The 18,407-nt window shown below is 38.9% G+C and overlaps 1 protein-coding gene across 4 annotated transcripts in view; it reads left to right on the top strand.

Annotated features, from left to right (window-relative positions):
* POU6F2 (POU class 6 homeobox 2) overlaps nt 1-18,407 on the top strand; it is a 316,623-nt gene that overhangs the window by 280,788 nt on the left and 17,428 nt on the right. For all 4 annotated transcript variants that reach the window (XM_030009371.1, XM_030009370.1, XM_030009372.1 and 1 more), the window contains exon 7: nt 9,750-9,956. In XM_030009371.1, coding sequence (XP_029865231.1) covers nt 9,750-9,956 — 207 coding nt within the window. The remainder of the gene's footprint in view (nt 1-9,749; nt 9,957-18,407) is intronic.

Raw genomic sequence — 18,407 nt, 5'->3', positions numbered from 1 at the left:
AGAATATGGTTATGTTTCCTCAGGAAATTTCATCAATGAAAATCAAAAAAGAAAAATAGCTCTTTGAGGATTCCAAATTTAACATATATTTGCAAGACCATAATACTTCTGGTGCAATAGCTAACTTCCTCAGGAATGGCATCACAAGATAAAGCAGTGATAGCAGTGACTGCCTACTGAAGGCAGTTAAGAGCATGCCATCTCCCTAGTTGAGCTTCTTGTCTATGCAAAACAAGTTGAAAGGAGTAACCAAGAGAAAGAAGTAAAAATAGAGCACCAGAAATTCTCCTGCTCACCCAGACACAGACATTGACAGTAGTGTGCAACATTCCTTTTTTAAGAGAGTAATATCACAACTTGAAAAATCAAAACAGCACTATTTCAGTGAGAACTGTTGTGGCAGTAGAGAACATTATCTTGTTCATATCTACGCAAAATTATGTCTCAATAGCAGCTCTTATTTAGAAACCACAGGATCAAAGAGCAATTACTAAACCCTGCCTCATTCTGGCACCCGAGCTCTAGGTAGCATCTCTGTAGTAGGCCAGTACAGTGCAATACAACACCAAGTAGAAAAGCTAGTTCCAAGCAAGCCGACAATGTCACCAAAGCATGGAAGCAACCTAATCACATTGGCACGCATTGTGTTTGGCCTAATTAGGCTTGCTGAGAAAGGGCAATTTGTTTCCCAAGCTAGCCTTGAATGGCTCAGCATGGCATGTATTGCAAAGTGTAGGGAAGCCTACATTTTCTTCTGCTGTATGTCCAGTATATTAGATTCTGATATGGCTGAAAGCAAGTTCACTCTTTATGCTATGAGGGAGAAGTAGCAGTAAACATTTATATTATGTTAATGCCCAAAAGAGAGAATCCTTGTTCTAAATGGTTTGTAATCTAAAGACACAAAGTAATGGTAGGGTTTGCAGATGCAGTGCATATACAAAGTTTGCAAAGGTTGAGAAATTTTATTTCAGAGCAGGGATTTCTTGCCTCTGAGATGCTTGATACTTAATTGAGATTGAAATCTTCAGAGAAGCCAAAGTAGCAATGATACTTCTGTAGGCAGCTATGAAAATCTCAGCCTGCATGAAAAGAAACTAGAGGTGAGTGAATATTTACCAAAATATTTTCACTGTAATTAAATCTAGAAATTCATGCTGGCAGCTCAGTTGCTTTGTATTTACTTCCTGAGAAAATGAATACCATTACTTTTTGTTCTCAAGAGTATTTATAGAAAAAAAAGATACCAAGAACCACACATGCAAAAGTGTATTTGCTTGTATACACCCTACAAGGATCTGCACAACAATCAGGAACATTGTCTGTGGCTTGGGAGACAAGCAGTCAAATGCTAAAAACTGTAAGTTGTGACTTCTTTTTGTGATCATCAAACATTATTGGAAATTATGGCTGTTTCGTCATAACAATTCTGTTATGACAGTATTGGCTGTTTTGTCATAATGTAATATCATGGATCTGTTGTCATAAGAAACAAAAATATTGCTAAAATATTTTATACAAGTTGTCCATCAAATAATTTTAAATAATGAACACTTTCATAAGAATCTAGATAGCTGATTTTCAGAAATGCTTGGGACCTGTAAATCTAATTAAAATCAACAGTTGCTTTGCTCAACTCAGACAACTGTGACCTCTAAGGGTCCTTACGCCTGACTTAATTCTTGATTTTAAAAGGAAGCTAAATCTGATAAGTAGATTGCTTAGAAAGAACAATTCAGCAGACACTCAACATAATTTTTAATCTTTAATTTGGTAATTGTATATCTTTAGATTTTTTCTAATGAGGAAACATTATGTTGTGTTATTTGGGATGTTTGATAAAAGAGACATTCTTTTTTATGACTGTGTACATGCCCCTGCTAACAGAACATAACAGTATTTGCTTGAGAAAAATTTCACCACATAATTCCTACAGTGATGACAAATAAGGTCCTGTATAGTTTGATGTTAGAATACAAACATTATTTTCTAAAAAATAAAGCACTGAGAAAGTCAGGCAGAATGTCAGACTCAATGTTCCATTATGATGCTTACAAACAATATACTATCCAATATATTGTATGATATATGAACAATACTTAACCTTGAAAATTATAATTCCTTACATGAAATGGTGACTCAGAAGTACAGTTTCATAGGCACCTGTTTCTAGTATCACTATTTCATGCCTTGTTCTCATAATAGCATTTTGTTGTGCCATTTTTTTGAGTTCTCATCAGGAAATATAATGCAGCAAAGGAAATTTGCAAGCTTTGCATAAATTAATACTACTTTTACTTCGAAAGACACAGGCAGCCTTAGCCTCATCCTGTCTTGAGGTTCAAGAATCATATTGTCATTACTCCAAAGAATGAGATGGAGCAGCATTTTTTTCAGAAGTAGTCTGCAAATGGAGCTTGTATTCATCCTTCCAGTTTTTCAGTGTGTGGATTGGTAGTATATATAGTATAGTGTATATAAATAGCTGTGTTTATTGATATTGGTAGATAATAAATCATATGTATATAAAAATATGTGTCTATGTGTTTATAATTTATATACGTAGTGTGTATACATGTGTGATTAAGAAAGAGGCAGCTGCACAGAGGCTAAAGAATCCTGTGCGGATTCTCATTATTCTGTCTTTCCTCAGTCATTTTCTCCTTAGATTATCTCCTTAAAGTAACTCATGCTGATACAGTGACTATACAAGAAAGAACATATCTGTGAACAGAAGCAGCTTCTGAAGGAAATTTGTGAAACTGTAGAAAATGAACCAAACCATAAACATTGTCCTATGTACTGCAGGTGGTATGACTGCCAGGGTTAAATTAGCTTTTGGCCCTGTAAAACTAGGAAAAATGAGTTTAAACATAGCAGCATCATACAACAGAAGCCAAAGTCAGCTTTCATTTCATATTATATTCTGAGGACTAGAAAATGAAGATGAGTGAAGCATATTTAAATCAGCAAACACTCACTCAAATAGTGATTTTTTGGCTCACTACATAAGAATAAGACTTTCGTGTATTCTGTTCACGGTTTGAGATGTTAAATTAGCTTATGCGTATATGGTGGTTTGCCTCATTTTAACTGATCAATTTTTCTGTTGCTCCTTTTACTTTTTCCCTGTTTTTCTATTTTATTTTTATATTGTTCTTCTGTTGTTCAAAACTGAGTAATTAACTTTCAATATTTAAAGGGCTGTAACATTGATAAAATCAGAGAGACGTTCATTTTGATGATACTACTTAAAAAACTTAACATTTCCTTTTTATAGTTAAAGACGTTTTTCAGATGAAATGGCACTATTTGCTTTATGTCAGCCCTGGCTGACAGTAGAAACAACCTAGTGTAGTCAGTCTTTGATTTTACTTAGCCTTTTCACAGCAGAAACAAAGGCAGTTGTTGAACCATCCATTTGACTACAGTTTGTAGTATTCCTTTGGTTGTGCTAGGAAAACAATGAAGCAAGGCAGCATCCCTGTTTCTGATGTGGGGAGAGGGAGAAGAACTTAATAAAAAACAGTTGTATGGTTCATTTTACAGTATCATAGTAACTTCACCTAATGTCAAAACACAGTTGGTTTATTAGGAACCACAAGGAAAGACTCACTGCTGGGAAATCAGCAATTAGTCCTTCATACAGTTATGCAAAATCTGGTTTTATATCAGCAGCACAAATGGGGCTACAATTAGACATTTATCCACAGAAGTTCTGAGCAGTCGCTCAGCTTCTGCCCGCAGTTTCAGCCTGAGTTACAGCAAAGTAATCCACAAAGGCGATTAAATATGAAGATGTGTTGTCAGTCGAGAAAGAATAGGAATGGAATTTTTTTAAATGCTATTCCTTCTCAAGGATCAGTAGTTTAAGGGATCCTTTTTAAGGGATCAGATGTTTTTATTTCATTTCTAAGAAGGAACCTTTACTGAGCAAGGCAACGGACCAAAATCTGTTTAACAGTACAATAGTGACTAGCACTTCAGTTTATCAGTGCTAGGACAGCTCCCTGCCATTGTGGGTAACACTTACAGATATTGTTGATATGCTGAGGGTTTGGGATTTTTCCCTTCCATGGCCACCTCCTTTCTTTGGTATTTTACCTTCACTTTAATTGTGTGCTTATTCTTACACTGCAGATGAACTTACAGTTTGCAGGACTATGTAGGCAAAGACTGCTGAGCTCACAGATGGAACGTAGGAGCAGATCAACAAATTAACTTCATGTGCAAGCCACGCCTTACAACTTTATTTCATATAAATAACACTTAATCGTGGAAGTTGGCTTGGCAATGGCAAATGCAAGTTGTAAGGTTTGAGAGGCCTGATCTCAGATATCTTGAAATCCTAGGATGCTAAAATGACAGTAACAGATGAATCAATGGAAAATATTCAGATGCTCTTAAAAATCACCCTGAATTTCCTTTGAAGTTAGAAACAAATCATTGATTTTTAAAATTCAGTTAACATCAGGAAACATAAAAAACTAAATTAACATCTGTAAAAACTGCTCGCTAAGCACCTCAGGATGCAACTGATGTATCTATTAATCCATAAACAAAAATGAAAGAATCTTACTGAATACTTGAAGTGAAAATCTGACTCCACCAAGGCTTCTGGCAACACTCTGTCACTTGAACAGGGCCAGAATTACAGTGTTGGTGTTTTAATTAGAGGTGGACCAAAGCCCCGTCTCTGTAACAAAGCTGAGGTCTGAATTTACATTAAATATCTTGGTACAATTTCCAGTGTCACATCTGCACTACATTTTGTGCCTATATCTGGAACCTGTACCTCAGAGAGATACAACCAGGTGTAATTTATTTTAATCAACAGCGCTCTGCAGATTACTGTGCCTGACACCCCTAGAGGTTATGGAACATTGACAAGGGTCTCCCTTGAATTAACCCTTGGACTTTCAAAACTGTCTATTTGTTGTTTTGCTTGTGCCACCTGTTTTGCAACTCCTCTGTGAACACTTAGTGCTTGCTTTCAGTTGTATGAGGTATAAAAAGAATTGTGAAAGTCACATGCATAGCGTAAAAAAAACCACAAAACTTTTAAAATTATATTTTTGTAGCATGAGGACTTTTAGGGATGCATTTGTTTTCTCAAGAATGTGTTTGAAAGGTGGGATTGCTTATGAATTTGAGTCCAAACATTGACAGAGTAAGAAGCCTCTTCTGCTGTGTCTCAGAGAAGTTGTGGATGCCCCATCCCTGGCAATGTTCAAGGCCAGGTTGGATGGGGCTTTGAGCAACCTAGTCTAGTGGAAGGTGTCCCTGCCCATGGCAGGGGGGTTGGAACTAGATGATCTTTAAAAGGTCCCTTCCAACCCAAACTATTCTGTGATTGTGTGATTCTATAAGTATCTTGTGGGATAAGTCCCTGTCACATGCTGTTCTGAACTGTCCTTGAATATAATCTGAAATAGCAGCATTTGCTAGAAAGTTGCGATGCCTCCCCACTAGGGAAATCACTGGCAATTAAATAGTCTGTACTGTGGCACGCCAGTGTGTCAAGTCCGTGGCATGGTCTTGTTTTATTTCTTCAGAAAATTTAAATGTATCAAACCCATAAATTGTCTTCATAAAGTACCAGCTTTTATGATACTTTAACAGGACAGATTAGGAAGGCCCAGGGTGAAATCTCATACCAAAATTAGAGGAAGAGGGATCTGGCCCAGCATCAGGACAATCACATGAGGTTTGAGAAGGGGATCCAGTTTCAGTACTCCTCCTTAAGTGTGAATCAGGGAGCTGTTAGTGTATTTAGGAGAGGGTACTTGGAGAAGGGGGAACTTGAAAGGGGGAACTTGAATCTGTGTTTAGCCATATCAAAGATGCACACCATAAAGAGTAGCCCTGTTGGTTAACTAGAAACAAGTGGATGTCTTTTTTTAACCAGACAAGATTTTACTTTATTTTGGTATAAAATGGAAAAAAAAAAAAATCTTGAAATCTCAGTAAGTTTCAGAAAGTGGAAAAACTGTTTCCCATTCAGATTTACCCTTGGCTCCTATGGTAACACCCCTGAGGGCATTTGTTCATTTGTCCTTCTGGAACACGTCTCCCAGCTGTGTTTTCCCTGCTCCGTTTCTGGCTGTGTGGATGTACAGCACGCCGTGTACAGAATGGTGTGTGACACACATTAATACATACAGATAGCCTTCTGCTTCTGACCTTACAAACTGTCCACTTCAGCACTGTCATTCTATAAAATGTCCAACTGCAGTCCAAGAAATGCATTTTAAATGTGAATGCAAACATTTCTATTACTGATAACACCAGCGCAGCATTTTTTGCTTTGCTGGGATTAGGACCTTGATAGTTAAAGTTACATTGGAGTAATGACACTCTAAGGTCGTGTCCTTTACTGACATGGCAAAGGAAGGAGAGGCCTTCGCTATGTTTCTGCTGATAAAATTAAGAAGGATTATTCCTTGTGTTTGGTGAGATACATTAAAAGTGAAAGAATATATTTGTGACCCATAAATATTTTAGGTTGCCAAAAACTAGGAGAAATTTACATGTTGCACTGCATGAAAGTTGTATTTAATACACCTGAAAGTCAGATTTTAGAACATTCTGAAATCTGATAATGATGTAAATAAATCCTTCCCTCAGTGAACAGCCATCTTCTCACGTGAACAGTAAAGCAGCTGCAGTTCAGCTAGGGACACTTAAAAAAAAATAAAAGTACTGTGATCTGCAGAGAGAAACTCACAGGAAATTCCAGCTTAGAAGGCTAACTTGCAGCCTCTGTCTGAATATGCTCCATTATGCTTCACTTTCATGCTCTGTAAAATGGGGATAATAATCTTTATTGATCTGTCTACCTTTTAGGAATGCATTAAGGAGAATTTAAATGATATCTTTACAGTGTTTTGAACAGTTTTGATATATGCAACTCTTACAATACAGCTTAGGAGGTGAGCTTGTCATTTTACCAGGTCCTCCCACAGAAGAGCTGTCCTGCTTTTCTTTGTGGTTCTCTGGTCTTCCCATCCAAACTTCTTCTAACGGGGCAAGTTTGGTAAGTTGATGATGACTTCAGCACCTACCACTTGTTAGCTGAGCTGCTGTCACTAACCAAGTGCACTTTTTTCATGCAAGGAGTCAGTTTAAGTTATCATGTTGTACTTCACAGTTGAGCCTACCAAGAGGCACACCATCAGGCTGTGACTGCTGAAGGAGCAGTCACTCATTAGGATGCCATCACTTGATTGAGTTATATCTTAGCCTAATAATGGAAGGAAGAGGGTGATCCTCTGACAAAAGCTGCCTACCCCTCCAGCTATGCCTGAGTTAGTTGGCCATCATTGCATGATGCTTTCTTGAGGAATGGACTTTCTGGGGTTGTTGTGTACCACCTCTGGTGATTTAAATATGCAGAAGTCTTTACAGATCCCTGTTACTCTTCACAATGCAGTTCACACATGTATCCTTGTCCTGGTTTTGGCTGGGATAGAGTTAATTTTCTTTCTAGGAGCTGGTACAGTGTTATGATTTGGGTTCAGTATGAGAAGAATGTTGATAACACACTGATGTCTTCAGTTGTTGCTAAGTAGTGACAAGACTAAGTCAATGATTTTTCAGGTTCTCATGCCCAGCCAGCGACAAGGCTGGAGGGGCACAAGGAGTTGGGAGGGGGCACAGCCAGGACAGCTGACCCAAACTGGCCAAAGGGGCATTCCATACCATGTGATGTCATGCCCAGTATATAAACTGGGGGGAGTTGGCGGGGGGGGGGCACAGATCACTGCTCAGGTACTAACTGGGCATCGATTGGCAGGTGGTGAGCAATTGCATTGTGCATCACTTGTTTTGTATATTCCAATTCTTTTATTATTATTATTGTCGTTTTATTATTGTTATTATTATTATCATCATTATTATTTTCTTCCTTTCTGTTTATTAAACTATTCTTATCTCAACCCATGAGTTTGGGGGTTTGTTTTTTCCCCCGATTCTCTCCCCCATCCCACTGCAGGGGGGAAGTGAGTGAGCGGCTGCGTGGTGCTTAGCTGCTGGCTGGGGTTAAACCACGACAATCCGTTTTATATCTTCAGCAAGAGATTCAGAGTTGTTCCTCTAGATTTGCACTCTCAGAAAGTAACTTAGTGGTCTGTCCACAAAGCCACTGATGTTTTCATTAAACAGTTATTTTGGAGCTAATTTTACACTGTATTGTTCCATTGAGATAATACAAATTAATTGTTGAAATCAGTAGGAATTTTATATGTTTGTTTTGGAGACAAATTTGCCTTCAAGTTTCACTAGAAACACTTTAGCCTGTTTTCATGAGGAAACTAGTCTTATGACTAGTGCTGTCTATCCTTCTGTCCCTCTTTCCATCCATCCATCTCTCCATACTTACCTAATGGCTTTGAAACAGCTGACCAATTTCAAAAAAAATTATCAGAAATAAAGAGCTCTAAAAGATGATTAAGCTCCTAAATGTAATGAGAATCAGCAGATAGACTGAGGAAAGCTACCCTGTTACTAGCCCCACTGAGGAAAGAAAGGGAGAACTGAGCCATAATCACTCTATTTCTCAGCAACCAAGTATTTCGACACTAGAGAATGTATGTGATAAGGGACACAGGGCGACTGGGATCATACTAGCGGGGAACAAAAGGGACATGCAGTGTGGTGGATGTTGAGGATAAAGAGGAGGAAAGCAAGGCTTTTGGAGAGGGAAGACTGGAAGCCTTACAGTGGGATAAGTGTTTTCTGGGAGGCTATGATAAAGTGAGAGGAGATGTGGTGAAGGGAATAGAGATGTGTTTTGCTTTTTTTTTTTTTTTTTTAATTTTTCCTGTTGCAATAATCCTATGACTCTAGCTTCATTTGTAGTTTTTTGGAAAAAAAAAAAAAGAGTTTGGTTTTATTCCCAAGTTTCATCAGAAGTTTGTTTCAGATGCTGTAATACTTGTAAAAAGAGTCTTCCATCAGCGTAACTTTCTTCAGCCTAGCAGCTTATTGACTGGCGAGCTTTCTTACTGCATCTGTTTGACATCTCATCCTAATATTAGTTTTACAGGCACGTTCACATTTTAAGAAATCACTGTATTCTCAAGTCTGAGATGTCACAAGTGTCTCTTTCTGCAAGTACTTGCCCCAGAAATGTTAGCTAAAATGTTACATCTAACACCAGCCCTCCCTTTGTGTTGTACTACTTGATTGTTATCCAAAAGCAGCTGCGTTTTTATGAACATATCTTAATAAGCCATGTCCCGAAAGGCACCAGTATCTCTCTGTTCCTCCCTGAGATTGCATGGGAGTAATAGGTGGTCATCTAGAGTACTAGGTATCAGTAAATCATTCAATCAGTCAATCAGGAAAATTACATAAGCCCCTCAGTTCACAGTTAATAACATTGTACGGATGAGTTGTAGAAAGCGAGACAAACAGACTGATATTTGCATCTATTTCACTATGTGTTCAAATGAGAGGTGGGAATAAAGCATCATCCAGGGGCTAGAGCGTGGTCCAGCATTTGTTTCATACACTGTCAGCCACAGCAGATTTGTTGGGGATGACAGTGGATGGTGGTAAAACATACAGGTGATCCGTGACTTGACAAATGAGTTTGAAAGTCCTCATCACACCAGTAAAGGAGCGGTTGTTTCTCGCCCTCAGCCTGTCATATCTGTCTCTCTGTGCTTATTTTACCTAAGTTTAACATGCATAAAACAATTATGTGTGGCATGTGTGCATTTTCCCTTTCTATGTCGTTTTTCCAGATTATTGGAACAATCCCACTGATGCCTAATCCAGTCCCCTCCAGCCAGGCGGCAGGTGGAGCTCAGGGACTTCAGGTGCAGCCGATAACTCCACAGTTGTTGACCAACGCCCAGGGTCAGATCATTGCTACCGTCATCGGCAACCAGATACTCCCAGTGATCAATACCCAGGGAATAACACTATCACCGCTCAAGCCAGGCCAGCAGGTAAAGTGTCTGTAGCCTAAATGATTATCAAAAGAGATGCGCAGAAATGTACTCCTCTTGGACTCTCTCATGGCCTTTCTAAAAGCTCTGACTTCTTTATCATTTTTAGTAACAAAAGATGAATTCTATCATACATAGTATATTAGTGCATACTATATATGTAGTTATTATATAATGTCATATAATTTATTTATACATTCAGGGGTTATCCAGTTTTGTTTTTATTTTTCTTTTAAAGGTCAATATAGGGCCAGCTGAGAAATTTTCTGCAGCAAAAGTGCAGTAGGAATATGAGACAGGAGAGGCCTATCTGGCCTGTAAAGTTCTGTTCCTTGGTTAGTGGTCATCTAGTGGACCGGGGTTTGAAATGTTTTGGAACGTGCAGAGAAAACAAAGAAAAATATAAAAACTTATTAGTCTTCTTCACTGGAAAATCAGATTTGATTGTGCATATTTGCATATATTTGCAATCTGTATTTGCACAATACAGAAAGTATTTTTAGGGAAATTACTATTCAGTGTAAGGCACCAGGTAGTTCACAGGCTTCAGGATGGGTGGAGCAACTTCACCGAGGTCCGAAAAGATTTCTGTAATTCTTTTTCTAGTACTCTAAAGTCAAATTCATTAGTTTTGTCTACATCTGTAGAGCAAAGAATTGTAGTGCCACTGTTTTTCTCTGGAAGAGAGGAAATTGAGGATGGAAAAGACATCAAATATGATTACCAAAAAGGTACTTAGAAAAGTGTCACTCAAATAAATATTCAGCTTAGCATTCCTATTGCTGGTAGTGCTTGATTGCTAGTCCTGCCTACACCTCCAGTCACAGGTAGCAGCCTTTTGTATGTTTCTGAGAATCCCAGGCCCCACTGAACTCCAAACTGATTATTTTCTTTTTTTTTTTTTTTTTTTTTTAATTTAGAAGTAGGGAGCAAATGGATCTCTAAGGTGAATTTTTTGTTTGTTTTGAAAATGTTTCACATTCAAGTGGTTACATACTCTTTTCTCCATCCTATCCTCTGTGGTATCTAGCAGAGGCATTTTCCAAAGCACTTGTCATTTATCTAACTCTATTTTCTTTAATGGGAGCAGACTTACACTACTGGCAAGTGCTTTTGCAATTGTTGCATGGATGTGGTTTCAAAGCAGATTGGATGGGAAGGTGGGCTCTGTGTTCCCCAGCATGGGAAAGCCTGACAATGGAATAAGACACTCAGCAGTTTACATGTGGTTACCTGGGGGTGTGTGGGGTGGAGTGTTTCTTTTTAGTCAGTCCCCTGAAGAGATTAGATCTTTCTCTCCTTTATGGGGGAAGTTCTCAAAAAGCATAGCAATCCTGAGATCCTGTTTGAAACTCATGAAATTTAGAAGTAAAGAGGAGGACAGAGGTCTTGTATTATTCCCTGAGACCTTCTCACCCACAGAGCAACACACCTTCTCAGTCCTGCAGCAAAGCAACCTCATCCAGGCGACGTCTAGTATCAGTGGGCAGTGAGGGGACGGAGGTGTGACCTTTATCTGCACAGCTAGCGGCACTGGGCTCACACAAAGGGACAACCTGCTGCTGAAGGCTGCAGCTTGCTGAATGAGCAGGGGTTCAAGGTAGAAAGTAATTGTGTAGCCCTATCGTGCTGTATTATACTGGTTCACCCAACCTGTGTGCTCCTGTGCAACTACCAGCTGGCAGAGACTGTCACTCAGCAGAGCTCTGGTTGTGTCCAATAGCCATAGATGGGCCCCATATTATGCTGGTATGCCCAGCCATGCTGTGTAGGTAGAAAACATTATTTTGCCCAGATCAGTTTTGCAGGTCTAACCTGTGACTCTCACACAGAGTCCTGAGGTCCCAGGGGTTGCAGGAAGGGCCACCAAATAACACAGAGCCTCCTTACCTACACCTGTTGGAGCCTGATCAAGGCAGTATTTTGGATTGGGGGCAGAAAAAAAGTAGTGCAATGAAATATATGAAAAAATAGTACACATTATCATTTTTATAGAAATCACAGAAAATTATTTCTATGTGTTTGTGCTCCCTCTACTGGTTCCTCTGCTTTTACTGAAGGAAGTCAGAGGAAATTTTGCCATTGATTTCAGTGGGAGCAGAAAAGAGGTATGAGAGCCAGATTCCTCATAGGAATAATGCTGATGGACAGCCAAAAACAATTGAGCTAGTTCTATAAAAACTGCCCTATAATTTGAAAAGTAAATAGAATTGCACAAAGTATAAGGAGATCCTGAATTTATCTTATTGCCTGGGTAAAGACTTAGCCAAACTGTGGTGTTTGGCTAATGATAGCATATTTAGTCATAAGTTTAAAACCTTGTTTTCAGAAGAACTGAGTGCTCAAATTCAGAGGGCTCAGGAGGAATTCAAAATATTTTTGCAAATGGTGTCACATGGCATTTGGTGTCTTGTAACTTGATGAAAGAAGCTTCAGAAGCAGGAAAGAAGAGTACAGGACAAGTTTGAGAAAAGTTTTGAGAATGTCACGGAGAAAAGAAAGAGGAAATAAATAATGTAGTAAAATGTTCCAGTTGCAGATGATCCTAGTTTAACTCTCAACTTGTCACTTCCTTGGAAACTAAGTACTGCGGGAGAAAGAGAGGTGATTGCAAGTGATAATAGTAAGCTGCTGCTTGTTAGCTGAGTCACAATAATTGAACCCCTGTAGCCTGTTTCAGTTGCTAAGTAATGCGTCCTAGTGCTTACTTTTTGCCTGAAGACTTAAATGCCTCAGATACTGTTTTTAGTCAGCTTTACTTAGGTAGACTACATGCGTTATTTATTCATACAACCTTTTCAAACTTGACAGACTAAAACCTCAATGTCTTCTCATGGAAATGTGTTCATAGATTACTTACCTGTAGTGTAAAGCAGTGCTTCTTCTTCTGTGTTGTAAATAGGTTGCTTTTTAATGTACACAAGCAATTCCATTGTAATCCTTTTCCTCTTGTTTTTAAGAATAAATAGCTGTTTCTGATTTATGTTCTTTAAACTACCCACAGTAGGGATTGTTCCTCTTTAAATTACACAGAGTAGTTAAAGCTTCATTGTTTTCACTGTTTTCCAAGATTCTGCTAATCTAAGCATCATCATCTATGCACACACTGAGAATTCTCCTAGAAATTGCAACGGCTTTCTAAAGCAGGCAGCTGTTTGCACTCCTGTTGTAGTCTGTGTCCTTTTCATCTCTGTTCATAAACAAGTTTTTCCTTGCCTTTAATAATATTTACTGCCCATCTCCCAACCATTTCAATTTCCACACTAATCTCTTCAAGATTTTGTGATCAGAACTGAATGCCGTGATAACAGTGAGGATGCATTACTGTTTTACATAATAACATTATAATATTTTCAGCATCATTTTCTGTCTTTATCTCAATACAGTCTAACATCCTGCTTTTTTCTAACTATCTCTGCTCATTGAGCAGGTTTTCAATAAGCAGCTGTATCCACCATGATACATCTTTGCTTCCCTGATTGTTACCATGTGAGTCACTAAAATGGTTCCTTTTAATGTGAGTCTCTTTGCACCTATCTACTCTGTATTTCATCTGTCATAATGCTTCCTCAGCATGTTGTAAACAGGATCTGTAAGTTGTTCATGGTATTCTGTACTCACTTAAGAAATTCACGTGTTCCTCCTGCTGATTCAACTTCACCATTGTTCACCGTCTTTTCTTGCTGCTTGCTAAAACCATTCAAAAAATTGGTATAAATCCTTTGATCTCTACTTGTAGTCTCCTTTCTTGAAAAAGGACGATTTATTCCCTAATTGTATGTTTCTTGCTTTTTTAAGCTGTTTATATCTCATAATAGAAGAGTACCTTGTAACCTTAACTTCCGCACTTCCTCCGTGCTCTCAGGAGGAATTTTGTCAAAATCCAGGTTGTATGGGTAAATGCACATTTTTGTAACAATGTGTTAGCATTGTTATTTGCTATCAGATTTGAAAACCTTGGTTTAAATGTTCTTTCATATCCTTAACAACATATGTTAACACCAACAAACTGACAGAGGAACTTGAACCATGAATTGGAGTCTTATGAAATTTAGGAAAGGATACATCTTGCTTAACTTAGTCATAGAGCAGTTAGGTATCTGCTAGTTAACTAGATTTCCTGTAGAGGCAGAGAGACATAGACAAGGAGACGTACGCATGTCCAATGGGCAACTCAAGCTGTCAAAATAGAATAATTTTTACAGAGGTTGAACCTCTAATAGGTATCTTAAGGTATCTGTTGTCTCCATTGACATGAGAGGGGGCTAGGGTAGCTATTTTAGGATAGACAATTAACTCTTAGATGAGTGAAATTAGGTAAGAAGAATCCAGCTGCCAGTGAACACTGGGGTTCAAAACACATTCTTGTTTATGAATTCCTTAAACATCTTTCCTAATAAATAATTGGTGTTTTCATAACTATTTGCTTGCCCACACAGAAGCAACTTCTACACATTCTATTGTTCTCCAGTGTACCTCATAAAGTGGGTTCCCTTCTTGGTGTTGTCTGGCTCTTTCCTCCTACATACTAGATTCATTAAATCAGGCCTGTAGTCCCAGTTGTCCTCGGTCTTGTTTTATCTACACTGCCTGCCAGAACTTTTCATATTTCATTGTTTCTTATAGCACTACCAGCTTTGGACTTCTGCCAACTCTGACACAATAAAACAAGGTACTAGGCAGTATTTTCTTACGTAGTCAGTTCCCCATCTTCGTTGTCATTGGCTATCATGCTCCAGATTAACTGTTGAAAAGACATAGGTAGCTCTCAGATGGGTCTGTGGTCATTTTTGTACCTCTGCTTTCCAAATTTCATGCCAGACATCTTCCTTCTGCAGTCTCAACCTACCACATACACCCTACCATCTCATTATCACAACTCCATGCAATCCCTTGTTACACTCTTCCATTAAAATCTAACCAGCTCTCAATCATTTTTTCTCTGCAATGCTCTTATAGCTTTGATGCCTTCTTGTTGTATGAGAAACACACTCTTCTTTCTCTGTGTTTGAATATAGCCACTAAACTGTGTTGTCTCAATCCAACTTTGTTTTTCTTTTGCCTTTTATATGACTTTCAGTGATGAGGGTGACAATTTTTCTCACTTCTTTCTCTTTCCTTTTACCATCAGCATTGCATAACTCCATTCCATCCATGGATAAAATTACTAGATTTTCAAAAGTCAAGACTATTTACTAGTACCAGGGACTACATCAGATTTTCCATGCCACAGCATGAACATTTGACTTGGAACTTACATCTCTTCCTGACCAGTTTTCTTTGTGACATCCGCACTTGTAGGAATAGGATATCTCAAAAAAGTCAATATAACTGCACCACACCATTGGGAATAGGGAGATACCACTACACTACCTGTGACATTCTGAGGAACTGAGGCATATAGAGAGTAAAGTACTGTTCACTGTAGGAACATTACCGTTACCTTTGAATTATGCTTTTACCTGCATATTTAAGTCTGTTAAATGTAATTTTGACATTATATCATTCCTGATAGGGGGCAGAAAGGTGACTGATGCACCTGATTTGCATATAAAATTATATCTTCTACAGAAGCCTGGCTGTGTCCTCAACTTCATTTAGTGAGTGAAGAGACCTTCAGTTACAGTGTATACTTTGAACCTAGTTCTGATCCCACAGAAAGGCTTTGAAAGAACTTCAGCAGATGCTGTCAAAGTCCTACCCCCAGTTACGTCCGCAGCACACCAGCATTTCTTTGCTGTGGTCTTCATTTTGAGCTGAGTATGTGCACAGCCTCTGTGAACCCGAAGAGTTTTTTTGTGCTAGTTTCCAAATGTACCTATTCTGTCAGTCTGTATAGAGGCCCTTTATACTATATATACTATACTATATTATACTATACTGAGAGAGAAGATAATTATTAAGTACCAAATAGCTTTCATATTCAGATTCATATATTCACTTCCTTGAATTTAGTTGAGTAAGCTAAATTAGGGTGATGGGTACAGTATTTGGGAAACATTCTGGCAGAGTTGACTGTGAAAGTGATTTGGGATGAAGCATGTGGATATGCGTAATAACTTATTCTCTCCATTTGCTAGGAGATTTAAGAAAACATTTTTGAAGCCCATGCCTGCTTATGCAGTATCAGTAGGTTTGAAGACAGACTTCCTCTGCCATGGTGCTGTCAAATCATGCAGTGGCCACAGCACACCACTGCTCTTTCTCAAAAACAAATGTATGGCACATTTTAGGAAATGTACATGGAGCAGAGAACTCCATTTACAGGAAAAATGGAAGCATGAAACACTTAAACTACTACTTCTGCAAGACATTATTGGGGCATTTCAAAGTGTTTGGGAATGTCTTTTTATATCAAGATATTTATTTTTCAGCACCTTCCATGGACTTTAGTCTTTACTAGAGCTAATGTCCATATTTCCCAGGAAGAACTAGCTGACATCAGAAAAAATGGAAAATCTTTATTTGTATCATAAAGGGGATTGTTTAAAATGTATTTCTTGCTCTTTGTACCACTCCTCTTAGTTTCATCTCTTCTGCCCTTTTTGTTATACTTGTCTTTTTCACCTCTGTCTTCTCTAATTTGTTGTGTTTCCTCATCTCTCAGATTTCCTTTTCACTGAATCATAGAAAAATAGGACTGGAAAGGACCTGAAGAGTTCATGCAGTCCTTCCCCTCCCCCTAGGCAGGATCAACTGTCCCTATATCATTCTTGACAGATGTTTGTCTAACCTGTTCTTAAAAACCTTCAGTGATGGAGGTTCCCTGACATCCCTAGACAACCTAGGTCGCTCTCCTTAGCATTAGAAAGGTCTTCCTGATGCCTGACCCTAGCCTCCCTTACTGCAATTTAAACCCATTACGTTCTTTTCCCTTCCATTAGGGCCATATTTTGTCCTTGCTGTTTGTCCAGACTCTCTGTAAAACCGGTAGCAGTTCTGTTGTGATACAAGGCAATATTCTCTCAAAAGCTTGTTCTTTATTCCCACTTAGTTTCTTTCTCTTTCCTTATCTTATGCAAAATACCTTGTTACTCTATCACTGTCATGTAACTTTCTGGATGCAGGGAGCAACATCCCTGATCTCATAAGATGACCTTAATACAGGATTCCAGTCAGCCATCCCAGGTGTAGGAATATCCTACATACATAATTTAAGAACAAAGTTTAGTCTTAGAGACCTAATTCATTCTTTGCCTCTGCAATTACCAATCAATACTACCTTCACGGTTGACAGCTGCATGTAAAACTGATGTAAAAGAAATAAGAATTAGGCTGTCGTGGTTTAATGCCAGCCAGCAACTAAGCATCACACAGCCACTTGCTCACTCCCCCCTGGTGGAATGAGGGAGAGAATCGGAAGAGTAAAAGTGAGAAAACTCGTGGGTTGAGATAAAGACAGTTTAATAGGTAAAGCAAAAGCTGCGCATGCAAGCAAAGCAAAACAAGGAATCCCTTCACTATTGCCCATCGGCAGGCAGGTGTTCAGCCATCTGCAGGAAAGCAGGGCTCCATCACACGTGACGGTTACTTGGGAAGACAAACGCCATCACCCCGAATCCGCCCCCCCCCCCCCCCCTTCCTTCTTCTTCCCCCACTTTTTTATTGCTGAGCATGACATCATACGGTCTGGAATATCCCTGTGGTCAGTTGGGGTCAGCTGTCCTGGCTGTGTCCCCTCCCAACTTCTTGTGCCCCCTCAGCCTACTCACTGGTGGGGTGGGGTAAGGAGCAGAAAAGGCCTTGATGCTGTGTAAGTGCTGCTCAGCAGTAACAAAAACATCCCTGTGTTATCGACAGTGTCCCATACCAGCTACTATGAAGAAAATTGACTCTATCCCAGCCAAAACCAGCACACGGGCCCTTTGCATTTTTCAGTTTATTCTTATAAAGTATTATGCTGCACTTTATGCTTCTTATATTCATCTTATTCCTCTAGCTGTAGTGTGCATACATGTATTCCTGCCAGACACTGATCAGTGTTGCATACAGTCATCATTCTCAGCATGTCTGCTATATCCACCTACACAGAATGGCACTTACAGCAACTGCTTCTGTAATTTCTGTGCCTCCTTCTGTCTTTGGATGGAAAATGCACAACAGTCATAAATATAATTCATATCATATGTACGTGTCCAAAATTGGGAAAAGTCAGCTATTGCAAGTTCGAATTGATTCTGTCATCTAGAATCTAATTCATAATCTAATTGTCGCCTCTCCTTAAGGCTATTTCTGGAGTGGAAATTATAGTGGATGAAAAGAGAGAGAGTATTTTAATGCAATTTCATGACATAGATAACTATCATTGTTCTTTAAGCAGGACATTTACAGCTTAACCGTCATGTCTGTAAAACAGGGGGGGGTGCTGGAAATTATGTAGGGAGTTAAAGATGGAATCCTCCCTCAGTTCCTGATCAGGCCTTAAGGTGACTCTTCAGCCTCTTCAACCTC

The sequence above is a fragment of the Aquila chrysaetos genome, chromosome 3 (assembly GCF_900496995.4).
Source record: "Aquila chrysaetos chrysaetos chromosome 3, bAquChr1.4, whole genome shotgun sequence".
Lineage (NCBI taxonomy): Eukaryota > Metazoa > Chordata > Aves > Accipitriformes > Accipitridae > Aquila > Aquila chrysaetos.
This window is presented reverse-complemented; position numbering and strand designations above follow the sequence as displayed.